The sequence below is a fragment of the Strigops habroptila genome, chromosome 11 (assembly GCF_004027225.2).
Source record: "Strigops habroptila isolate Jane chromosome 11, bStrHab1.2.pri, whole genome shotgun sequence".
Classification (NCBI taxonomy): Eukaryota; Metazoa; Chordata; class Aves; order Psittaciformes; family Psittacidae; genus Strigops; species Strigops habroptila.
In genome coordinates this window covers 36,150,551-36,176,622 of record NC_046360.1, presented here as the reverse complement: position 1 = coordinate 36,176,622, position 26,072 = coordinate 36,150,551, and the positions used below count along the sequence as shown (strand labels likewise).

The 26,072-nt window shown below is 45.4% G+C and overlaps 1 protein-coding gene across 6 annotated transcripts in view; it reads left to right on the top strand.

Moving 5' to 3' along the window:
* The window catches only part of PLXNB1 (plexin B1), a 75,392-nt gene that overhangs the window by 26,472 nt on the left and 22,848 nt on the right, over positions 1 to 26,072 (top strand). For all 6 annotated transcript variants that reach the window (XM_030501324.1, XM_030501327.1, XM_030501326.1 and 3 more), the window contains 9 exons: positions 12,062 to 13,205; positions 17,239 to 17,421; positions 17,843 to 17,971; positions 19,584 to 19,684; positions 20,400 to 20,532; positions 21,237 to 21,393; positions 24,180 to 24,288; positions 24,382 to 24,490; positions 25,091 to 25,954. In XM_030501324.1, the coding sequence (XP_030357184.1) occupies positions 12,072 to 13,205; positions 17,239 to 17,421; positions 17,843 to 17,971; positions 19,584 to 19,684; positions 20,400 to 20,532; positions 21,237 to 21,393; positions 24,180 to 24,288; positions 24,382 to 24,490; positions 25,091 to 25,954 (2,919 nt within the window). In that variant the 5' untranslated portion in view covers positions 12,062 to 12,071. The remainder of the gene's footprint in view (positions 1 to 12,061; positions 13,206 to 17,238; positions 17,422 to 17,842; positions 17,972 to 19,583; positions 19,685 to 20,399; positions 20,533 to 21,236; positions 21,394 to 24,179; positions 24,289 to 24,381; positions 24,491 to 25,090; positions 25,955 to 26,072) is intronic.

The window sequence follows — 26,072 nt, the reverse complement described above, 5'->3', positions numbered from 1 at the left end:
GTCATGGCTTACGTGAGGTTCATACCCTTCAGAAGTACTCAAAGCACGGGTCTTATTTTAGGTCATTTAAAAATAACATTTAAAAATAACTTGGAAATAGGGCTCACTTGTGGATGTTTCACCCTTGAAAGTCTGGTCTGGCACTTGGTTTTAGATGCTTACCCACATCTGCAGAGGGCACAGTACAGAACAGCCTTTTGTTCCTTTGAACCTTTTCTTTCTCTTTCAGAAGGAAAAGAATGATGTCAGGTCAGGCTATCTGTCTTTTTGTCCCTAGGGCCATGGTCTCTGCTGTTGAGTACTATCCTTTTTATACCATAAATCTGTTTTTTCCTGTCTCATGGACACTTGTCCAGAGGTGACCCTGGCAAGGGTACATTCTCTTGAAACGCCAACAGTGAGCCAGTACAACAGCCTGAAACACAGGCTCATAGAGTTTGCATTTCAGACTAGCACTGCAGTTTATGCAGCAGGCCTGTTAGTGCATCTCTGTGGCCCTAGGGTGAAGGTCTGGGCTTCCCTGAAAAGCAAAGGGAAGAGCCAGTCAGTCCTGCCCAGCCAGTGGCTGTCAGACTGTTGAAGGTGGGAGGGTAGCAAAGCAGATGGAGAACAGCCTCAACCGAAAAGCCTTTAAAATTCATGGCTGCCATGAACAGGTTCTGAACCTTGGTGCCTTTAAGACCAAAGCACCAAAGAAGCTTCCTCAGCCCTAAACAGGATCAGGAGCTCAAATATTTTGCCAGAAAAAGTGAAGATCTCCTCAATGTGAATGTACAGTTGCAAAACCACTTGATGGTATTAAAGTTTGTTATGGTGAATTTTATCTTGTAATAAAATTCCTTGTTCTGGAGAAGGTGTGACCAGGCCTCTGCCTGTTAACTGTTAAGTGACTGGAGAACTCTTGTTCCAGATGGTTTATTCCTTCAAGTACCAAACCTTGCAGTGTCCTAGCTTCTGCTTCCTTTGCCATTTAATTTTCACATTGCTCATTTTCACTCCTCCAGATTGTGGACCCACAGTGGTAGGAATAAAGAGCATGGCCTAATGGCCCATGCACAGCAGTAGTCCTCCCACCTCTATCCATATGGAGCCTGATGCTCTGAATTTTATCCTTGAAGCAAGAATTTCCAAGTGTGGGCAATGTCTGGGGAGGAGGGCTGTGACTGTAGGGTGGAAGGGTATGCTGCATCACCGCCAGCCTGTGACTGCTTAACCACATAGAATCATAGAATGGGTTGGGTTGGAAGGGAGCTTAAAGCTCATCCAGTTCCAACCCCTGCCACGGGCAGGGACACCTTCCACTAGAGCAGGTTACTCTAAGCCCCATCCAACCTGGCCTTGAGCACTGCCAGGGATGGAGCTTTACACCTTTGCATGTGCATCTTAAGAGCTCTTCGTGGATGGTTCCTCTGCCACCATTCCATGTTGGACTACATGTGGAAGCACGGGATATCAAAGATCCTAGCCCATATGGGAAGGTCATCTGTTGCTTGGGGCTGTTGAGACTGGTGCAAAGTTGATCCTGGCTCTCAGAACTGCACCAGCCTGTTCAGTCTTCTGCAGCAGTGCAGTGGGAGCTGATGTGTTTTATACATGTTATGACCAACTTGGGAAGGTCCTCAGGCTTTTTGAACCACATGGTGTGTTGCTATCTGTTCCTGGTCTTATGAAAGCCTTCTTCCAGGTGGAAGAAAGTGTCTGGCTACCTCAACTTGGATCATTATCTAGCAGACCTGTGTAATCTAATTACCAGAATATTGAGTTTAATAGTTTGTAGCTGACTACTAAGAGCCTTCCAGGCTTAGGCACTAATTTATGGAAGATAAATTGATCAAAGCTTCATTTCTGATAATGCTTTAAAACGAGTTGAGTAATGCAAGATAGACTATACCCCAGCTTGGTTTGAAGGCAAACCACAAGCAGATTGTGGTAGTGATGTGGAATTCTGTTGATTCTGCTGTCTCTTCTGGGTGGGAGGAGATAGATGCTACTCATGTGGTTGTATTGCACTAGATTTATTTGCATGTTACTGCCTGTATTCATGGCTGTAGCCAGAACTGCTGACACTGTTAGAGTGATAGGGGAAGACTGTCAAACTGCTGTCAGGCTGTATGGCTCCCCAGAAGATTACTGGGGAGGGCAGGAAAGTGAATGGTATTTGAAATGAAGGGAAACTCCGAGAAGAATAATTCCTTCCTGTCCATTCTCAATAATTTATAGAGCTGTTATGATATTAAAATTGAAGACTTCTGGGGTGTTGAGGAAATGCTGTTCTTTAACAGGCCAGAGAACCTTGCACTGCTCAGTGTCTGCAGAGCAAAAGGGTTTATTCAAGGCAGGCTCCAGTGTTTAACGGTTCTGATTTGCATCTGGACAACGGGATGGTGGAGCTCAGGATGTGGTCCTCATGTATCTGCTTGTGGTCTGTAACAACTCCTGTGGTAGGTCTCTGTTCTCATTTCCACTGTGCAATCCTGCCTATGATACTTAAGGGCTGATGCTGGCATGGAGACCATGGTTTCCTTTTGGGCTGCAAGTGTAGGACTGGCTTCCTTTCACAGGATGCTTGAATCTCCTTTCCCCTCTTGCGCCGAGGCCAGGCTAGATACAGAAGGACTTGCCTTGGGAGTGTGGCCATTGCCTCTAGGACATGAGAGCTTGGTTACAGGTCACAGTGCTGTCCTCTGGGAAGCATGTGCTGGTCTCCTCCCATCCTTCTGGAGGGCACCCTGCCAAGGAAAATAGACTCTTAAGGCAGAAATGATTACATTGAGAAGATCATGTGCTGTCCTGGCTGTTTCTGGATGGAACAGTTGGGCATTTCTGCTCTACAGAAATCAAAACAGACTAGCTAAGGCAGCTCTAGGGGCCTGTGGAGCCAAAGCTGAGAACAGGAGGATCATGGCTGAGGCTGGGGAGAGGTGCCCGTAATGCTAGAGAGGGCAGTGTGGTTGGAAGGCGTGCCCTGTCTGAGGTGGAGGCCGGTAAAACATGAATCACATCTGTTTGAAGTAATGGTGAAATCCCAGATGAAGGTTTTCTGTAATACCTGGCCAAATAGTCTGGTGTACTTTAACTTTCCTTTCTCCCTGGTTAGAACAGACAGTCCTGACCTACTTTTAGCAATAGCTGTTTTGTTGAATGCTACCCATAGAATCATGGAATGGTTTGGGTTAGAAAGGACCCTAAAGCTTATCCAGCTCCAACCCCCTGCCACGGGCAGGGACACCTTCCACTAGAGCAGGTTGCTCCAAGCCCCTGTGTCCAACCTGGCCTTGAACACTGCCAGGGATGGGGCAGCCACAGCTTCTCTGGGCACCCTGTGCCAGCGCCTCAGCACCCTCACAGGGAAGAGCTTCTGCCTCAGAGCTCATCTCAATCTCCCCTCTGGCAGGTTAAAGCCATTCCCCTTGGCCTGTCCCTACAGGCCCTTGTCCAAAGCCCCTCTCCAGGTTTCCTTTAGCCCCTTTAGGCACTGGGAGCCGCTCTAAGGCCTTCCCTTAAGGAGCCTTCTCTTCTCCAGGCTGAACCAGCCCAGCTCTTAGCAAATGCTCAGCTGTACATACAGCAAACACATGTTATCTGGTTTGTTCAGTTGGCATCTGAGTGAGACGTTTCCATCAAACATTTAGCAGACAGGGAAGAGCTGTTCCTGGAAGAGGTGCATTAAACTCAGTTCTGCCACTTCCGTGCATCGTGGCTGTGGCCTTTCTTTGGCTTCCTCGTCTGCTTTGCTGCTGGGTTGTGCATTAACTTTTGTGCTGCGCTGTTAGGATTCAGTTAGATTGTATCTAAATATTAATATGATAGATAGTGCCTTCAGAAATAGTCATTGAGGTTAGATTTCCAGCTTCCTAAATATGCAATTAGGCCTGGCTAAAGTTACATTCTTAATATTTAAAAATAAATAAGATCTATAAATGTAGCATAAAATAAGACGTTTAAATAGAAGTGTCATCCTGGGGCAAATTGCAAAGCTCTGCCTAGCTCAGTGTCCTGTCTTTGACAAGATCCAGAAGCAGATGCTTAATGAGGGCTGTAAGAAACAGGGCATGTATAATGTGGTGGGTTTGTTTTGTTCCCTCCCCTCGTCCCATTTAACTCCCAGCTTATCACCACCATCAGTTTAGGGCCCTCTTTGGCCAGGAGTGGTATCTAATAATTTTATCTCACCTATATCTATTCTCCATTAATTTATATAACCCCTCTTCTAACTTGTTTATGTTTCTGGTCTCCATGACATTCTGCAGCATGAGCTCTACAATTTAATGATGCATTTAAAATGTTATTTAAAGTACTCTGCATCCAGTGACAATATCCTTGAACTGGCTTAGAAAAGTTGCCTGTAACTCTCTTGTTTCTGCATTGTAAGACACGGTACTCGCTTAGTCCATGTTTTTCATCTTGACACTCTGTCATATTTCAGATCTCTTAAATTTTCCATATCTTCCCCCTTATTTCTTTGTCCATCTGAAGTCCTGCTCTGCTCAGCCTCTCCTTATATGGAAGCTGCTCCATGCTTTTGATCATCTTTGTTGTCCTTTTTGTCATTCTGTCTCCTTTTTCAGATGTGGGAATCGGAACTGCCTGCAGCATTCAACAGCATAATGGCAATGCATGTTTTCTTTCCTAATCTGAAGGCTGTATTTGCTTTTTTGCTTGATACTAAGTACTGAACTGACCTACCAAAGTTCCAAATTAGTAACAGCTAATTTGGATCCTGTTGTGTTGATGTAATTAGAATTTTTTGCGTTGGTTTGGTATTTATTGACATCTAAGATACTGTGTAGTTACTGAGGAGCACATGGGTTCTCTTACTTTCTGCAGTCTTACTGGAATTTGATTGTGATTAATAATGTTAATAATAAAATTTGCCACTTCTGGACATATTCCTCTTCATAGACCTTATGTGAGCGTATAGAATAGCACAGGTTGCAGAACAAATTATTGGCAGGTCTTACCGATAACTTTCCTATGACAGAGAAACTCTTGGTTTCCTGTCTTTCAACTACGTATTGAATCGCAATAGGGACTGTAACTTTAATTCCACAATAGCTTAACTTTTTGTTCAAGAGCCTTATCTGCCAGTTCTTTTAAAATCAGTTTAGTTCATATTGAATTAAAAACTGGCTCCTGGATCTCAGTTAACTGGAAATGGGAAATCTGCTCTTGGAATTTCCTGGGTTCTGTGGGGATTTCTCTGTGCTCCAGTATTAGTCTGTATTTTCATCAACAGTTGTGTTCTTGAAACTTCTGCAAGCAAATTTGTTTCTACAGGGGGTGATGGGCTTAGATTCATGTAGATTTGTGTAGAAACAGTGGAATTGTTCAGCAGGGTGAATTGGATGGGTAACTTTAATGAGCTCTGCTTTCCCAGCAGGGTTCTATTAGAGCTGCATTAAACCTGTCTATGCTCCCTGTATGTACTTTACACATTAATGGCTAGAGGATGGGGTAGTTTTTCTAACTAGCTGCCTGGAAGAACATTTGAGTCACTTGGTTCAACTGAATACAAACTTGACATGTGATATGGGAGCAGGAAGAGCAAGAGGTTCTTGGGCAGGTAAATGAGAGGGCTGGTGGGTCAGACTGGAGGAGGTAACATGAAAACCAAAGGGATATCCTGTCTGGGTCAGGTACTGCGAGAAGGGGATGCTCATCCGGGTCAGGAGCCTTAAAAAAAGGATATTGTCAAACTGAAAAGGGCTCAGAGCTACAGGAAAAATGAGTTATTTCTGATTGAAGAAGCTCAGACTACCTAATGTGTCCATCCAAAGGATTACACGTGGCTGCAAACTGTGACTGAGGAAGGCCCAAAGCTGGCAGGATGTATAGGGGAAGGATTGCCCTGTGCTTGTCTGCCCTTATACTACTTCTTAGGCATCTATTATTGCCTGTTGCTGGAGCCAGGGTTTCTGTGTAGGTGGGCCTCTGTCTGCGTTAGCATAGCTGTTGTTATCTTCTTGCCCAAGGAGGATTAGGAAGAAGGATTAGTTTCAAACTGTTGATGCAAAAAGCAACTAGAAGCTGCTTTGACTTGGGAGATGCTGTGACAAGCAAAGTTAGACAAAATGACAAGGCGTTCTACCTGGGGTAGATAACCCTTCAGTTTCTGTAATCTAGGAGCCCTATGAAAAAGTTCTGCTTTCACTGGGAGACTTTAGTTAGGAGCTTGTGGGTCAGAAGAAGAGATTGCTTAGCGGTGGTCTGTGATTTGATTACGCAGGAAGTTGAAGCAGATCCTAAAGAACTCTTATCTTCAAAAGTGTAACACTGGCAGAAAGTTACCCTTTGGCTATGTTAAGATACTGAGAAGCCAACAGCTGACTTGATTTTCCTCTTTTAAAAATGTATGTACACATGGTTCTTGAGCTCACGTTTTGTTAGTGTTTGAGGGTGGTAAAGTGAAAAGTCAACCCTCAATTTACAGTGACAGAATATCTATGAAGAAAGCTTCTTTTAACAGCAAGCAACATGTGGTTGCTTTATATTCCTTGTAAATGTTTGTGTAGTTTGTCTTGATTTATAAAAAGTTCACTATTTAACACTGTGTTAATCATTAACTCTTCATTAGCCATGTGTACTGGAAGCTTAAACTAGTGTTTATAACACATATTCCTGAGTGCAAGAGAAAATGTCGGTTGTGCTCGAGCTGGTTAGGGGAAATACCCGTCCACTATCAGCAATTAATTCCAGTATATAGCTAAAATTACTTTTTAGGTAGGCCCAAGGGTACAGAAGCACTTTCTACTGTTTTTCTAAAGACCCCTAAACATCATTAATAGTACCACAAAGCAGTAATATCACAAAGTTGACAGAATACTTTGTGCAACATTGGTTTAGTATAACTACTTCAACCCCCACCCAGAGAAGTACATTGTAATGGTCAGTAGTAGTTATTAAGGGGTTAGAAAACATAATTTTCCCAAGTGTTAGTTTAATAATGCTGTTAGTTCTGTAGTCTGAAAGGACAGGTTTTGTGCTACCTTCCCTCGCTGTTTCAAGTGTCGTATTTGGTCTTTAGAGGGGGTGTTTTAAAGTTACTTTGACCTCAGCTTCGGTGTTAATCCCGTCTGGCATAACAGAGCTCCCTTGTCTGTGCCAGTCCTGCTCCAACAGGATGGCTTGGACTTGGGATTCTCCTTGGGATCAATTCTATGTGGAAAACAGAGGTTTGTGTTCATCTCTGCCAGAGCTGCTTGCTGCAAGTGTTCTTAAACAGCAGAGCAGGGAGCTGGCCTGGTAGTGGTAAATAAGACTCCCAAGAAGATTTATTTATTTAATGGGGATGTCATCTTTCACAGCAAACAGCAAGTCTCTGTTGAGTGTGTGAAACTTAGAAGGGGGCTGTAACTCAGGGCTTTGGCGCAGAAAACCCAGCAGTGGTCGTCTTCCTACTGCTGGGTGATTTGAATGTGCTGGAGCACAGGGGTCGTGGTGTAGCTGGGAGAATTATGCTTTTAATGTTTAAATCTTGAACTGTTCTCGCTGTAGGTTGGCTCTGCAAATGGTACAGTGGGAATTGCAGGTGCAAATTTCGGGGACCTACTTTTCTCCAAGGATAATTCTGCTGGATTTGGTGTTGAGTATGAAATCTAGCCTGGAAGGTGGAACATTATCTGACCTCTCCATGTTTGGGGGGTTGGATGTGGTATTAGGGAAGTAATCTGTGAGGGTTGAAATAATCTGATGTGTTGATAATGCTGCTAAAATGTGTCCAAATGAGTTCTGGGTTTGTGTCTTTGATAAGTGAGTAAAGTCTGAGAGAGGGATACGTGAGGTCAGGGAGGTAAAAATAGTGCTACAGAAAACATGGTCTTATTTCAAATTCCAAGTAACAAAATAGTGCCATTGCTTCCACCTTATTGGTTGTTGTTTTGTGGATGTGATATAAATATTCCGTGGCAGAACTGACTAATCCTCTAGCCCTTCTGTTGTGATCCAGATTAAATAAATGAAACTCAGAAGTATCATTTGGATATTAATATTTTACAGTTCGTTAGAGGCGATGTTCAGGGTATTATCTGGAGCATTTTCCTATTTAACAGGAATTCATCAAAAGGAAAAAAAGGAATATTTAAAGAGAATCTTCCAGCCTTGGCAATTGCCTTCAACATTAATTAAAGGCTACACACTTTTAGTGCAATCTGTCTGTAACAGCTGTGTTGTGTACTAGCAGTGAACACAGGAAGCAGAATGGTTCAGTAAATCCATAAAGAGCTCAGTAGTGTAGCCTGTCATGAAACCATCAGATTTAAATGTAGGTTATCCTCCTCCTTCCTGTCCTCCCAGAGCGGTTGTGATGGGCTTAGCTGAATAGCAAGAATAATAAAGGCGGTGATGCCCACGCTTGAGAAACAACTTGGGAAATTGAATCCAAAACCACTGCTGGCTTTTTTTCCTCTCAATTTTTATGTAGGATGTGAATGTTTCTATCCACTGATAGCCACACACTCACGCTCATTTCTAATGTATGTTTGCTTACCTAGCAATAAATACAAGTTCATTTGCTAATGGCTTTTCAGCAAAGAGCAACAAATAGCACTATATTCAATGTTTACCCATTGCACAGAGCAATTGGAACTTGCTTACAGAACATCCTGTACTACCCTTTTTTTGTCACCTCAGCTGCCCTCAGCTCTCCCTCAGTCATGAGGACGAGGTAGTAGTTTCTTACCTCAAACACCTTTGAGGACTAGCTCTTAATAAAGGGACTTCTAGGGGGATATTGGTGACTTGAATATCTTCAGGTCAGAGCTTTGCCCACAGCAAGATTTGCTTTTCATTGTGGTCTGCTGGAATGAAGGGCTGGTTGCTCTTCCAATCTCTTGCCAGTACAGGTGCTCCAATAGGTAAAATGCTTTCAGTGGAACATTAAGGATAGATTCAACTACAGATCAAAGAGCTTTTAAGATCACTGTTGCTACAGTGGTGTCATACACTGGGTTTTGAACCCAAGTACTGGTGGCATGTATGAGTGTTGTCGTGATTGTGTGTGGTGGACACTTTAGACAGATCTAAAGTATTACAGAGTCCTGCAGCTTGTAGGCATGACCTCTAGCCAGAAAGCCAGTATTTCAGAATCCATATATTCTGAATTCACATGCCAATTTTACTGTGCAAGTGCTGGCACAGGAAGGTCACATTAGCTGGAAAGATTAGAGATTCCTTTAAGTGGTGTCTTGTAATGACGTCTTGTGATCCTCAGCTGCTTCCAGATCAAAGACTCTCTTCTTGTCAGTGTGGCTCTGTCACGCAGTCAAGCTCCTGCTGTAGCATGGTCATCACCCTATTGTTTTGTTTGCAGGCATTTTAAGCTTTGAAACTGAGGAGGTTCTAGACAGAGTTGCACAACAGGCTATCGTGGCAACTGCATGATGGCAGTGCAGAGGTACAGAGAGATTTGTGTGGTTAAGGAGTTCTTTGAATAGAGTTTTCTCCAATAAAAGTGGTGAGAACACACAAAAATACCTCACATGTTGGAGCTGGGGCAAGGTTTGTTCTGCTGATGTAGACCTGACGTGATGAAGTCAAGTTAGAGCTCCGTCCTTCAGTGTACATGTATCCACTTGCTGGATTTATAAATACCTCTCAACAGGCTTCACAGATAATATCTCCCACATGATGAGGACCTCTGTCAGGTGCTACAACTCACTCTCACCACCCTGGAAGGAGACTTCAAGGCTAGTTCAGCACTGTTTGCAAACCTGGGTGAAGCAGAGTGTGTAGTAGCACTGAGAGCAGAAAACACCAAGTGCCCATTATCAGGGCAAACAAAAGCCCTAGTGTGCATGTAACCCAAACACAGTGCTGGTACATATGAATCAGTGGCTGTGTGCTCAGGGGGAAAGCTGCCAGCCTACAGCCAGCATTCCTGCATCTGGGAATATCCTGACAGTACTACCTACTTACCAACAATAACCGTGTGAAGTGGAGCTTTTCCAGAGCTTCACAAAGCCTATATTTAATAGTGTGTTGTATTTATAATGCCTTCCATCCACTGGATTTCACAAGTAGACTAATCCTCTCAACTGGTCTTTCGGTAGAGCAAAGATGCCAGTTTTGCTGACAAAGGAGCTGGAAAGCAGACTTTTGTGGGGTTTTTCCCAATAGTAGTGAAATAAAAGACAGATCTAAAGTATTACAGTTACAGTTCTCACTATTGCTACTGTGTTTTCTGCATACCTGTTTTCTGCATACTGTGTGCTGGGTGTTGTACAGAATGAGTGTAAGACACAGTTTGTGTGGTGAAAAGCTTGTGACCTAAATTGCCGAAGTCCTGCAGTAAATGCTGGGGTAGTCTTCTCTTGAAATGCTGTGGATCTTTTCCTACCTCTGTGCTCTTAAGCACTTCTGGGTTAATAGCACTTTGAGCTTACCAAGAAGTCCCAAGAGGGGTGATGCTGTAGGAGCTTTCTGACTTTAACTACAAAATTAACATCACCCCGGAGGAGCTGAGTTGCCAAGATGAGCACAGCAGGTTACAGGCCAGTTCTGGAGGAGATACTGTACACATCAGGTCTGTTGAGCCTCTGGCTCAGCTTGGCATCTGTGTGTAGCTTTGATACCTTGTCTGCAAGAGGAAAGGAAGGGAATAGATTCACAGCTGCATCACCACCCACTTCTCAATTCAAATAAGGTGATACTCTTAGTAAATGATGAGTGCTTGCAGCTGCTGTTCTTTTTCCATGGGGAAAAGCATTCATCTAAATGTTGCAGGTACTTATTACCACGTTTCCTCTGTACTGTGAGTTTCCTCATGCTGTTCAGGACAGTGGTTCCCATCTGTGGCGTGGCTTGGGTGGGTCACTGTAGATTTCAAGAAGGGTTGATCCTCAGAGGAGCAGAACTGGTTTCCTGGTCTGTCTGACACCCACCCCATCTTGCCTTGCCTGCACTTTGAGGGACAGGGAAGGAATGAAGCATTGTCCACAGAGCAGGCATGTTTAAACCACCTTTTAAAGTCCTGATAGAGGAGCTGTGGGGAGACGAGTGCCAGCAAGAGGCTTCTCCCCCAGAGATCACAGCAACAAGTAAGCGGGATAAGGTGGTCTCCCCTTTACCTGGACATGGTCGTGTAACTGCCCAAGGAGATGGGAGCCCACAGGGACTGGCTTGGCAGGGCTGGCGACAGACTGGGGGTGGCTGGGAGCTGCTATGGCTGACACCTTGGAGGCCTCATCCTGGCATCCACATCCTGCTTGGATGAGTGATGCGCAGTGGCAGAGATGACACAGGAAGGTTTCTGCTGAAGCACTAGTGGAAGAGCCTTAGACCCAGAAGAAGCTGTTGATAGCTGTAAGGGATAATAAAGAGAAGGATTAATTATGATATGTAGATCGAATACAGAGCAAAGGAATTATTAGTTCGCTCAGAATTGGGTCCTAGGTACAGTGTATTTAAACAATGGTCCTGCAGGTTGTGTTTGTCTTGGACAGTGGTTTGTTTTACTGTGGTGTTGCTCATTCATATAATGTATGCAGTGTGCTGGCTGCTGTTGGAATGTGGTCCTGTCCTGGAGAACTTCCAATATAGCATCATAGGAAAGAGTTGTGCAGGAATCAGGTTAAAAGTGGCTTTTTTTGGATGTTACAAGAGCAATGATCAGCTTCAATGTTTGAAGCGCCTTCTGTCACAGAACAGATAGAACCTTTCTCCTTAGGTTATGTCCCTGGATTGGTGAATCTGTGCTTGGGAGTGTTTATTCAGCAAGTTTAGTACAAGTCCTGGGCTTGCAAAGAGAAGCCTTCCCCAGAACCACCCAGCAGTCTTTGGGAAAGCCCCAAGAACATGACCTGCAGAATTGCAGCTTCTCCTGAGGATGCTGTGCCTGTTACCCTAGTGTGGAGATGATTGAGTGAAGTCTCTGATACTCCTGCAGGTCTCTTTCTGCTGGTGTTCCTGCAAATGTCCTGTGTTGGCTCTTTTGAAAGCTCTCTGCTTTCTGTGGTTATTCATGTCCTCTTTGCCCACTTCTTATAAGAGTGCTATTGAAGGATTTGGAGTGTTAATCTTCATTTCTCATTTCCGAGGAGTTATAACAGCCTTTCCTCTCTTGCAGAGTGTTTACCATGCCTCTGGGAACGTTCCTCCTTCCTGTTCTCTGTTTCTTGGGAGCAGCAATTCCGCGGGGACTGCAGTATGTCACATTCACACGCAACGCTACGAAATTCCTTCACCTGTCTATGGACTTGGAATCCGGGACCATTTACTTGGGAGCCACCAACTTTCTCTTTCAGCTGACATCTGACCTGCTGATGAAGAACGTGGTTCAGACTGGACCAGTTCTGGACAGTAAAGATTGTCTCCCGCCGGTCTCAAAACTGGAGTGCCCTCAGGCACACCACACTGACAATCACAACAAGCTGCTGCTAGTGAACACAGTGCAGAAGGAGCTCATTGTATGTGGCAGTGTGCACCAGGGGATCTGCGAGAAGAGGAGCCTCACGTCCATTGACCATGTCCTGTTCCGACCAGAGAGCCCTGGGGACACTCAGTATGTTGCCGCCAATGATCCCAATATCACCACTGTGGGACTCATAGCTTACTCAAAGGATGAGGTCCCCTTGCTGTTTGTGGGACGAGGGTACACGAGCCGAGGAGTTGGAGGGGGGATTCCTCCCATCACTACCCGAAATCTCAGGGCCCACGGAGGGGATGTTCAAGCAATAGACTCTCACTCCATTTTCTCCTATGAAGAAACAGCAAAACTGGCTGTGGGCCGGCTCTCGGAGTACAACCACCACTTCATCAAGTCCTTCACTTACCGCTCCAGTGTCTATTTCCTATTCTACCGACGGGACCTCAAATCTCAGTCCCGTGAGTACAAGACCTACATCTCCCGAATCTGCCTGGATGACTCTCACTACTACTCATATGTGGAGTTACCTCTGCTCTGCCAGAGCAAAACCAATACCTACAGCCTCCTGCAAGCAGCCTATGTCACCCGGCCGGGAAAAGGCCTGGCCCATGGGCAGCTGGACACGGAGGGAGAAGTGCTGTTTGCAGCCTTCTCAGCCTGGCAGGCTTCTTCTGGCAAGCTGAGTGAGGAGTCTGCACTCTGTGTGTATGCTATGGAGGAGGTGGATCGCCTGACCAACTGGACTAGGGATGTTTGCTACATGAGAGATGGGAAGTCAGAAGAAGGCACAGAAGTGGCATATATTGAATACGATGTCAGCTCCAACTGTGTCCAGCTGCCAGCGGTAAGTGGCTTTGCCCCTTTTCTAGGGTTAAGAGTAGTCTGCAGCGTGTTCTTGTGTTGTTTTGTGTTCCTCAAGTCAGCCCGTTTCCCACAGATGGATGTTGAAATCTGTCTGAGCCTTTGGGCTCAGCCTGTTTCTTTCCTGCTGGAGCAATTCAGTGCAAGAACTGTTGCATCCTATTGAAGTACAGTCTGTCACTGCTGCTGCAGCTCTCTGCCCCACATGGGTGGGTTTCCTTATAGAGGGAGATGGGGGTGATGTGGCCATGGGGAGAACATCTGGTGTGATCAGGCCCCTGGCGCCTGTCTCTTGGTAAATACCAGGCAAAAGCAGTGAAGCTGCAGTTCAGGTTGTTGTTTATCAGTATCTTCATCTCCTGGTCTGCACTGCAGGGAAGGAGAGGAATATGTGCATGGACACTTGTGTGTTGGGAAGGGAATTTAAAGGGTGTGCTGGGTCCATGTTGCTTATGGTGAGGCACACCTCAACAGCTTCCTGCAGAGGAACCCAGCAACAAAACAGAACATAAGCAAAACCAGGTGTCAACAAAATGCTGATTTTCTATAGACTCCATTAGTCCTGCAGAATTTTGTGCGCAAGGAGAACCTGCTCCTGACCTGGCTGCTCTTTGTCTCCAGTGCTGTAAGAGGTGATAATCCTCCTTTAAATTCTACCACAAAGGCATGATGGGAGGTTGCAGGATAAAAATGTGAGCTAAAGTGGCTGTGACCCTGAATCCTCGCAGCGTGTCAGCCACACTGGCTGGTGCCGTGCTATCGGGGACAGTGACACAAAGCCAGAGCAGCAGCATGCTCTGGGGCGGTGCTGGGTGCAGTGTCTGGTATGAGGCTCTGTGGTTGTGAGCAGCCTGTTTTCACCAAGGGCGTTGCTGGCCCTTAGCATCACAGCCTGTTATCTTGTGTCTTCCTTCTTACAGAACAGGCTGTCCAGATAATTGCCTCTTCCCAGCCCTGTGCTACAAAGAGCAGAGTGGTACCACAGGGCTTCGGAAGTCTCGGAGGTTGGATGTGTGGTCCAAAACCAGTCTTAAAATTGTGGTTTTCCTTTCAAGAGCTACAGCTGACTGTAGAATACTTGTGGGACAAGGGAAGGGTAAAGAGCAGGCTTGGAGCAGGATAAGTGTAGGGTCAGGAGGAGTACATAAGAGTTGGGAAGCAAGAGACTGCCCAGCTTGATGTCCTACTTTCACTGTATTTCTTAGCTGTGCCTCATGTGTCCTTTGGGGGGGCACATGGAAGGAATTGTCACAGGTGGTTTTAGGGCAGTTTGGGGGGAGTTAAATGTCAAACTGGTGTGAATAGTTTAGAAAAATCCTTCATTCAAAATTATGTGGAGTCCCCCTGTGGCGTTAGATCCAGTGGAGAAGTGGGTACACGCAGTGGGAGAAAAAGCCCAGTCCCTGCAATGCAATTCCTGGCTCACGATCCCAGGGTCCCAGCTGCACAGTTTGGCACTAGTGGGCTGACCAAAGTATAGCATCTTATTAACAAGTGTGTCCAATGATATGTAAATGTCCTCACAAACTTCATCCTTCACCATTCAGTACATGGTAGCGGTTGTCGTTAAGATTGTATCTAACAACACATAAGGGTCTGTGCCAACTCCAGCCTGCTCCATTCAGTGCTGAGTGCAAGCAGCTCTCAATGAACAGTTTATGCAGGAACAGTTTTAACTCTGTTTCAGTGGTGGCAGCTTGTGCTCTATGTAAGGATAATGCTAATTAAGTTCACGTTTTTCTGCATCCAAACCAGCCTGTGCACCCTTTTCCCTGCTTAGCACTGCCTCCAGTTTTTAGCCCATCAGATGCAGCTAAGATCGAGTTTTACAGTTCAATACCATCTCAACTGGAAAAAAACATGCTTGTTTAATAAGAATTTCAGAATCAGTTCGTTTGTTCAGTTTGCTGGAGATCCTTTAGTCTTGAGATGCAGGAGACTATGTAGGTGCTGTTAGTGACTTGATAATTGGAAGTGTGAAACATGTCTTTGCAGAGCTTGGAGAGGCTGCATATCTTCTGTGGGTGTAGTTTTCAAGGTGTGGAACTTGTCCTTTTGCACCGAGCTTTCAGTCCCCTTCATGCATAGATATAGATTTGTCTTATTGTTGCTTCCTACCTATGCAATGTAGGAAGCACGCACCAGAATTCACTTGAACGGCTTCATCCAAACTTGCTGCATCACAGTAGTACACTGGATGATCCCCTCTGCCGATTTAAAGCCATTCTCCTTTTTCCTGTCCCTACAGGCCCTTGTCCTAAGCCCTTCTCCAGCTTTTCTGTTGGCCCCTTCAGGCCTTGGAAGCTGCTCTAAGGTCTCCCTGGAGCTTCTTCTTCTCCAGGCTAAAGAAGCCCAGCTCTCAGCCTGTCTTCATAGGACCATGATAACTGTATGAAATGCTTGTATCAATTTACATAGAAGCTCTTTTAATTGTTTTCAGTGAAAAATATCTTGGCATGATTTCTTATGTGTAACCACTGTGTCAAGCCTTGCTCCTCTGCTAGGATAGCAATACAATGGAGAAGTCAATAGAGGTCAACTGGTGAAATATATTTTACTGTGGAATTTCCATAGACTTTGTTTCTCCAGGAAGCGGACAAGTGTTAAAAACAAACAAACCCAACAAAAAACCCCCAGAGAAATGGGAGGAAAGGGGGGAAAGGGTGAGGTTTTCTATGGGGTTGGCACGAAGTGATGAGTAGATGCCTCAAGAATGCCACGTTGTGCCGTTATCGCTGACTTTCATCAGGGGGCAGTTCCATTGCCTGGTGCCGGATGGTGCTGTGAGGCTCAGTGCTGCCAAATGCAAAGCCATGGACATCAGACAGAAGCAATACATAACCCTGCTCATGAGGAATCTAATTCCTGCTCATGTGGAGTCTAAATTCAACCATGTTGCCCAAGGCAAGAGAGATGGAGCCGGTGTGGACTGCGCAGTTAATGCCTCTGCTCCACACGCAGCTTTGTAAGAGCGATTAGTAAGGGGCTGGAGAGGGGAGTGAAATGTTGTCCATAAGGGATTTCATGATGAAAATCATTAATCTATACATGCCACATTGTTTGAAGCCAAGCCACTGATTGATTAAGAAGTGGTGGGCTTAATAGTATTTGCTGGGTGAACAATCCTGCTTTCAGTCTCTAAAAGGATACTGTAAAAATGGACACAGAACAAGGTGTCAAGAAAGATATAAAGCAGCAAAGGAGCTATCCTAGACAAGGCTGAGTCTGTTGCTTGGGAAAAAGATGAATCATAGTGGAATATCTTCTCTCTACACATACAAATGGTAAATAAATGGGCAGCTTTCATTTCTCTAGAAGTCAGGAAGTGAAGGATTGGTGGGACTGGGAGGGATCTAGCTGGAACAGCAGATTTGCACAGAGATCTCACAAGACAAGAATTGAAGCAGTGTGCAGAGATGACTCGTTTTGACTTCTTGTGGGTCTCTGGTTCTATGAGCTCTGTGATTTCTAAGTGTAGTTATTAAGCTCTTCGGAGCAGGCTGTGTTCTGCCCTATGTTTATGTACATCCTGATGCTTTGGGATTCTATTTCAGACTTAGAATTTGTACATGTTACAACAAAACCATGCTAATTGTTGGAGGTGATGCTTGTGACCAGGCAGTTTTGCAGTGGAAGCAGGAATTCTCCTCTCTTCGTTCTAAAAAATACAATGAATCTTCCCCAAAGCTGCATCATGGCAGTGTACAGCCAGTCATAGGTTTTGGAGAACTTAAGAGTTTAGTAGAGTTTTGGTGCATCTCATTACTGATGGTGAATGGACCTGCTGAAATGTTTATGTTGGTAGGAACAGACAAACCTACCTAAACTAACTATTGAAAGCTGGTGTTTTATTCTCTGTTAAAAAGCTTAAAGGGATTCAAAGCTGAATTCACTGCTGGGGTATCTGTTGAAGGAATTTGGGTGGAAAGGGATGCTGGAAGTGTTAAAGCTACTCATGTTCCTTGTATCCATTTTCTTGGCAATGATGTCCCTGTTCTTTCCACTCCCCAAAAAAGGATACCCTGTATGCATACCCCTGTGGCTCTGACCACACTCCCAGCCCTATGGCCAGCCGGGTACCCTTGGAAGCAGCCCCCCTCCTGGAGAAAACAGATGCCCGTCTGACAGCAGTGGCAGTGAATGTGGAAGATGGGCACACCATTGCCTTCCTGGGCGACAGCAGAGGGAGACTGCACAAGGTATGGTCTGGGTGCAACAGGAAGCCAAAAGCATAAAACTGATCAGGGATGCTCAGGTGGAAGGGGAAAAAAGGCAATTTCTTTGGTCCCTTGGGAAGTCAGGTTCCTACTAAAGGAACTATCATTCTATCATTACTATCAGATGGTCTCTTCTCACACTGTGCTCACTCTTGAGAATGTGAATGCCCCAAACAGTGGTGCCTTTGCTTACATCTGCACTGAGCCAGCGTCAGGGCTGGTGCATCCTTCCTAGCATAGCTAGGCACACGCTTCTTGTGGCTGAAGTCACTGCATTGAGATTTTGGTGGGAGGTTGAAATCCTTGTACATAGCAGTGGTTCCAACTTGTTCCTGATATAGGATGGGTGTCCCCAACTCCTGCTGTGACACTTTGCCTGCATACAACTGTGAATCTCTTGCAGGTGTACTTAGGAGCAATGGGAGATGCACATGTATATGCTTCTTTAGCTATCCAGTTAAATAGCATGGTGAGCGGAGACTTGCTGTTTGACCAGTTGCAGGAGCACCTCTTTGTCATGACCCAGTCAATGGTAAGAGCAATAAAATCCCTTTCACAGATGAGTTGAAAGCATTTGTGGTCCAGACAAGCTACTAATGGGAGCTGGGGAGGATGAGAAACAGCGTGTACAGCTAAGCCTGTGCTGGGCAGCAGCTTCCTCCCAGTCTGACTTACAGCAATGGGGACTGGCCTTTAGCAAAAGCTGGAGGAAGCATGGAGGAGTCTTGCTACCCTCAGTCACAGCCTGGTTTTGGGTTCATAAGTGATGTGACCTGTCTTGGTTTTACAGAAGATTAAAAAGGCAAAAAGGAGGGTTTGTGTAATTAAAACTGTGGCACTTCTGCTGGTTTTAGTCAATGAAAAGATTAAGCTGTTCTTCTGTAGGCAGGTAACCTACAAAAGCAGAAATGTGTGGGAAATATCCTCAGATAGCAGAGGCGTGCTTTGACGGGGGATGTAATAACAGTCTTGTAGACAAAATCAGGCTGTACAAGGAACCATGTGAGGCAGCTTTCCCCCTTCTGCCTTCTGTAATTCTGTTTGTGCCCAGTGGCAGTTGGAGAGGAGGCATTCTGATGCCTCTGCCTGTTGGGATATTGGTGTCTGCTGAGTAGGAAATCCAGCTGTGGATACCTTATTTGAGAGGATTTGTACAGCACCGCTTATATCAGCTCCTTGAGCTGGAAGGAAGAGGATCCCTCTAGTAAATGAAATAGCAGCCCTTGAGTTACTCTGAAGGAAAGAACAAACAAGAAAGGAGAGCATGCTGGAAAACCACCCCTTGCCTTCACCCCCACCCTGTGCACTTTGAGAGACTCGGAACTTCTGTAACGCTTCAAAGGAAGAGTTGAAATCTGTGAGTGAAAGATGATGAGGGAAATCTAAAATGCATCCTTACCAGTAATTGTTCTGTCAATTAAAAAACGTAAATTACATCCTGTACGAGGCAAAAGTAATAGGTTGGGGACTAGAAGTTGGCAATTTGAAGTAACTGACAGGGTAGTAGCTGGAGTGTAGGAGCGGATTAAAGGGAGGGCAAGAGGCTGAAATCATCAAGGATAGTAAGTTTAAAGCAGAAGTGTTTTGCAAGTAAAAGTTACCCCCACATACCAGAAGATTTTTGTTCCACATTGATCAAAGCTGCTTGCTCTACTTTCAGTCAAAGTGATAGTTCTGCCAGATAGAGCTGGGCAATAGTGCAGGTACATTCAGAGCCCTCAGCTAGAGCTGCTGTCTCCAGCTTCTGTCACCTGCACGTCAGAGAGATGATGTCCCATGACAGAGTTCAGAAAAGCAAAAGAGTGAATGATATTCAGTCTGTTCTTTAACCTATTTTGTTAAAATACTGATTTATCACTAAATAAAGGCTCCTTCTTGCAAAAAGTGCCACAGAACCCATTAATAGCAATGCACGTTGCTTGCCTCAGTGCCTCTGGGCAGCCTGATGTTTAGATGTCCTTCACTAACATGTGAAATGGCCATTCAGGTGGGCTCTGGGAGCTTGTTCCTGTTTTCTTTATGCAATATTGGGGATTAAGAAGTTGTTTCAGTGAGCATGGAGAGGATGGGACTTGCTAGTTAGACAGAACAAGCCATAGACCTGGGGCCTGTGCTGTGTTTTCACTAACTGCTTTCTCTGACAGGTGGTAAAGGTTCCCATTCTGGAATGTTCTCTGTACTCAGATTGTGAATCCTGTCTGGAGCTGAAAGACCCCTACTGTGGCTGGTGTGTCCTTCAGGGACGGTAAGATAGATTCCTGTTGACCTGCAAGGATTTTGGGGAGGGATGGTGCATAGGGATTGTCTCTACTTACTGTCTTTCTTATGTGTGTGTGCCTGGATTTAGTTTATTTTTAGTTCCTTTATGGGATATCCTCTCTAACTTGCCATTCCTCTCTCTGCCTCCCTTAAACACCACCAGCAGTTGCACACAAGGATATCTTTCCATTGCTTTTTGGGTCACCATTCATCACGCTCTTGTCCAGTTGATTTCAGCCTGGTTTTAGTCTGACTGCAGCTCAAACTGTCTCATTTCAAATGTAGAGAAATGATCTTATCTCTTCTTTGTCACTCTCATTTAGTGCTCTCTTTCACTTCTTGCTCCCCTACTGATGTTGCTTAATGAGGCATGGTTTATTCCAGTGTGCCTGTCTGCTTGCTGGCTCTGTCTACCTGTAGAATACCATAGGAACTAGTTTATGACCCTTGAAGCCCCAAAAAACACCTACCATCTATATTTTGTTCATCCTGTTATCGAAGGTGGTGGGAGGCTGAGACTTCCATGTCTTGCGTAGCAGCTTCCCCAAGACTCTAGCAAGTGACTAGACTAGACTCTAGAAAGACTCTAGAATAGTGAGAACTAGAGAAGACCATGGGATGTAGAAGATGGCCAGTGTCATCCTGGAAGCTGAATGTGTCCCATTAGATGTCTCATAGAGCTTCTTGCTATTTCCCTGCAGGTGTACCCGTCGCTCTGAGTGCTTGCGGTCCAGGTTGAGTGAACAGTGGCTCTGGAGCTTTAACTCTACACAGCAGTGTCTGTCTGTCCAGTCACTAACTCCAGCCAATATCAGCAGAGAGGAAAAGAGAAATGTGAGTGGTGCTGATCCTCTGATGATGCTCAAACATGTAGAAAGCCCCCTACAAATGCTGAGGAGTCACAAGTCAGCCCATTGCTTTCAGAGGGGTACTGAATCACAGCCTTCAAGCACATGTCTGCTTCGTATAAGGGACTTAACAGCTTGGCTGTACCAGGAGATAATTTCATTGTGTGTTCCTCATAAAACTAAATGTCCTTGCCTGCTCAGTTACTGAGTATTCTGGAGTATTTGATGGCTGTTTGGGTGAGGTCCCTCCTTGGCTTAGTATCTATAAGGTGCTTGTGTCTGTGGTTTCACAGTATTTCGGACACTTGCTGTCAGGAAGATCTAAAAGGAGCTACCCAAAATTTCAGCTTCAGTGTGGCATCTGAGAGCTGGCAGAAAAGCGAAGAAGGTGCTGCACTGTTCTGAAGCCTGATATTGTGTCAGGAGGTGGCAAGAACCTGTCTTTTGCTAGAGACTTGGGCAAAGGGGGAAGTTGCCAATTGCTGGGGGATGCAAAGTTCAATTTGGGAATGGCAAGAGATGAACAATGGAACAGTCAGTCCTAGGAGGCATTATAGGAGTATGGATGTCTATGTAGGTAACTACTTCTTTGGGCTCTTACTTGGAAAAAAATAGAACCAGAAAATCAGATTAAATAAAGAAGAAAGTGTTAAAAGGCACATTACTCACTGGATACTGTTGAATTGGTAGATATTCCTGGCTATCTCGGACTTACCTTCCCTGCATGAGGAAGAATTTTACTCATGTTACTTTGAAGATTATGAAAGCCCAGCAGTGCTGACAGAGTCAGGAATCATGTGTCCTTCTCCAGATCCCAGCCAAGCACCAGCTTTGCCAACAGGAGCAGGTCAGTGAAATGCTTTAAATGGAGCATGATAGCTGCGATACTGTTATTGGGAGAAAGTACGTTGTAGGTCTGTCAGATTGCCAGGATTAACAGCCATGAATATATGTGGTGTGTCAGCAGGTGTTCATTTCATTCTTCATAATATCTGTTTGCTTTCTACTTGTGTGTCACACATCCTGTGCTATTTTGGGCTGTTGCCAAATTCCAATGCCAAATTCTGGTAGTTGGAAAGGAGATCCTGCTCGAAGGGTTGTGTGCAAATCTGAATATGATCTGAAATGCAGTCTAGAGCGGTGGCTGGTTTGGCAGCTTTGTCATAAATCTGGAGAGAGAATTCTCTTAAACACTGCTTTATTATTTAAATCAAACCAAATGCAAACATCCTCAAAATCCCTGTAGTAATGGGAGAAGGATGTATGTGTAAGGAAAGGAGAGACCCACAGTCCTTGAGTTAGAAATGAATCTGCAGTGCGGCATACCCTCAGAAAATACAGAGTCAGCTTTCTATTACTGCAGACAATAACTGGCTGATCATTGCTAATTGGCCACTCTGAAGAACATGGGAAGTTCAGTTTATAGTCTTTGCGTTGGATTTTACCCAGCCTGTGTGTGAGCTACTCTATTCAAAGAGCTCATTCATCTGAAGTAAAAGGCAGGTGCTGGTTGGGAGGCATTCCACACAATTCACCTAAACGGCTAAACAGATTTTCCATGGAAGCATGCAGCTGCCTGATAGGTCTGAAGCGATCTCTATGGACATTACATGACAGCAGAACTCAGCTAACACATTCCATCTCAAACACCTTCCTTTTCAATAGTATTTACTATATTATTATATCCGGCTTTCACACTGCTTTAGTCTGGAACAGACTGACCAGGTCTCCATTCAGGGTGGTCAGGCACAGAGGGAAACGGCTTCATGCGCTGCCATTCCAGGCAGAGGGGCAGGATTGGCTTCCCTGTTTAGTTCTATATATGTGGGCTTGAATTTAAGCACAGTTGTGAAAAATCAGTCTAGTTCTCATTATTCTAAGCTTCAGATATTCTTACTGACTCCTTTGTAAATCAGTCTTACTTTTGTTTCAAGACTCCAGAGATGCTTTACCTGAGCCACATTGCATCTCTGAGGCTTAACAACTCGCTTCTGTTTTCTAGCTTGAAGTTGCTCATGGATGGTTTGTGTCCCTTTGATCTATTTGTGTTGTCCTTTTGCTTCCACAGCTCCTCTCCCACCCAGTGAGCTACGGGCAGGCATTCTAAGCACGGAGTTTTGCTTTGTTAACTTTGTGTTCTTTTGTTACTCAGACTTCCTCTCTCCTTCACTGTGTTGCTAGCCCTTCTTTGCACGGCTTCTGTGCTCTGCTAAGATGAATTAGAAGCTGGTAACCAGAATCAAACACTGTTTCCTAAATAAGGTCTCATCAGGGCCTTAGATACTGGTGCTTTCCTATTCCTACTTATAATACATTTCCCAGCTCACTGAAACGTTTGCCTTTCTTTCAGCTTTGTTTTAAAGGTTGCATACCAGCTCATCTGTCACTTTAAGCTGTTGAGCTTCAAGTTGATAGCAGAAACTCTTGCTCTCAATTTGCAAGTGCTCAACCTCATGTTCTGTACCGCTGAACTGCATTATTGGCATCATGGGAAATAATGGCCTTTGTGGAGAAAGGAATATTTATAAACATGGTGTCATAACCCTGCAATCCTGGGACGTGTTAGCCCTGCCACCACTGCCAAATGCAATCACCTCTGTGACAGTGATGGGAGTTGGCAGTGCTGCAGTGACTCCTGCTCCAGCTGCGTATATAATACCCTGATTTTCTCCTAATCATGGGTTTCCATGCACACCTCATCATCAGCTGATTTACTGGCATACAGCTTCACTTGCCATCCTGTCAGGAACCCAGCTTAGCCCTGACTGATCCTTCACCACGCATTAGTTGTTTTGTGGTGAATAGAGCTTGCTTGCAAGAGGAGGCCTGAATTCTGTGAGAGGAATGATGGACAAGCTTCTTGTTACTTGCATTTATAGCAAACTGCCTTGGAGAAATGGCAGCTCCTGGAGTTGAGCAGAGCATGCAATATGGTCCCATTATTTGGAAAACCAATACTCAACACTGGATTAGTCTGGAACAGGATTAATCAGCCCTTTTAGTAGTCATATGCAAAACCCTTCAGGCTCATGCTATGAGCTGCAATAAGTTTTGATGATCTCTGCAACTCTTTGCTATGTCAGAAAACAGCGATAGTCTCTTCCCAAAGAACTGGGCTATCCTGAGGCTTCTAGTTGATGTGAGACCTGGATTTAAAGCAGATAAACCTCCAGTCATTGCAAGTGAGACTACAAGTCTTATAAACATCTTCATTGAGTCACTTCTTAGTCCGGACATAGAACAAGCTCTCAAGGTAAAGGGCTACATCAGTTCTAAGAGTCTGGTTTTCCTTTGGATGAAAAAGGAAGGCAATCAGCTTTGAGCATGGAATGTTACATCTTCCTCTAATACAGAGATGACAGTGGAATTATAGCAGATGAAGATGGAAGACTAGCCTTCAGACTAGCCTTCCTTGCCGTGGGTTGGCAAGAGCTGTCATAAACTACTCCTGACAAACTTGTCCAACCTGCTTTTAGTGTCCGTAGGATAATCCAGTGATTGAGATGCTAGAAGCATGGCAAGGAATCTGTCTCCATGTTTGGCAGTGTCTTTCCTGAAGCATGCTGAGTCTCTTAACAGTATGGCAGGCTTAGAGTGGCTCCATTTCTAAGAAACTTTTGTTTTCATTTTCAGATCATGTCACCATAAAGCTCGTAGTGCGTTTCCATGACATCTTCATTGCTTCTGTGGACTTCTCTTTCTATGACTGTGCTGCAGTGGCCCTGCTGTGGAAATCTGCACCGTGAGCACATGCTTTTTCTTCTCTGTAGTTCTAGGGAGGGTGGCTCTCCCTGCCTGGGTCATCTCAGCAGCTGCTTTTCCATCATTATTCCAGGTGCAAGAAGTGTGTGAGCAGTCTCTGGGGATGTAACTGGTGCATCCAGCAGCACCTCTGCACCCACAAAGCAGCCTGTGAGGAAGGAATCGTTATCTACAATGAAAGGGTGCGTCTCCTCCTCAGTCCTAGTCCTGTGTGCTAGAACAGCCTCAGTGAGATGCAGTGAGTCAAATCTTGGGTAAAATAGCAGCGTCAGTCACAGCAAGCAAGGAGGTGAGCTGCTGGAGCAATACAAGGCTCTGTGTGCCTGGTGTTATAAGGCTTTGCTAGGTTTCTAAGGAACTGACATTGAATAAAGAAGGTCACCCTTCTCCTGGGGTTATCCAGCCTCTATTTTCAAAGCAAGGGACAAGAGCAAGCTGGTAGAGAGGCTGCAAGGGGAAAAGTGGAACAGATGCCCAGTTTGTGGCTGCCACAGGTAGTCTTGCAGTTCAGTGGGGGCTGAAGGCAGGCAGACCTCCCACTGAGTGGAGGTAAGTGCAGGAATCTGTGGGAAGAGGGAATGTTGCTGGATCTTCTGCACTGTGAGCATTCCCCAGTCCCACCCCAAGAGAAGGTGGCATGAGATGTAGCTTTCGCATAAATCCAGAGGGTGAAGCAGTCTTTTTTGTGAACACTACTACAGGAAGTAGTATGGATCCTGCTTGGGTTTTATCCTGTTTCCTTTCTTTCTCTCTTCTCACCTCACGATGTTGTTTTTCTTTAGGCCCAGATCCCAGCCTCAGGTGTGTTTCCTTCTTCAGCAGCTCCCCTCACCAAGTCCTCTACCACAGCCCCATCCATGGCCACAAAACCCATCACTCCCCCCATCATGCAAGTGGTACCGAGCACTGTGCCCCCCTCAGAGCCCAACCACATCACGTTCTCTGCAGCCTTGGACATGACATCTGAGCCTCCAGAAACCCTCAGCTATACATACTTGACTCTCGCAACTGAAGCAGCCTCTCTCCAGGCAGTCACAGAATCCCCTCTACCACCACCAGCAGACAAACCCGCTGTCACTGAGCCAGAGGCAACTTCTCCTTCTGCATCTGTCCTCACCAGCCCATCCAAAACCATGGGTCACGCAGCCTTGCCCACTGAAGGGCCAGCCACCGCGCAGGAGCCACAGCACACCAACCCACCCACCACGCTAGTGGGTAGCCCTCCACACACCTTTTCAGCAGCAGTAACGCCTTCTCCTCATGTCACCAGTTTGAAGTGGCCTCTGAGCTCTTTTCCTACCACAGAGGCACTGACATCTGCCATCCCATCTCCCCAAACTCCCAGCCAGGTGCCGGGGGGCCCTGCTGCCTCTGAGGACTCTCCCGGATTGCTGGGAACTGAACTGCCTGCTTCAGAGCTCCCACCATCAGCTGCCCCAGAGTGGCTGCTGGAGGAAGGCACAGAGCTGCAGGACACAGAGGACTGGATGGATTTGCTGCAGGCTGAGAATGACACATCTCCCTTCTCTGCTTCTACTCTACTGTCGGGTGATGGAGATTCTTCAGAGAGGGATGTCCCTGACTTCCCCAGGATCCTCCACCCTGACCTCGACTATCAGTATGATGCTCCTGAGTTTTGGGAGGAGGTAAGTTGCTGGGCTTTGGAATTCACAGTCTAATGGTGTAACACTTTGAAATGTTCATACAGATTGCTGGACTAGTATTTCAGCACACAGGAGGGGTTGTGCCCTCTAAGAGTGTAGG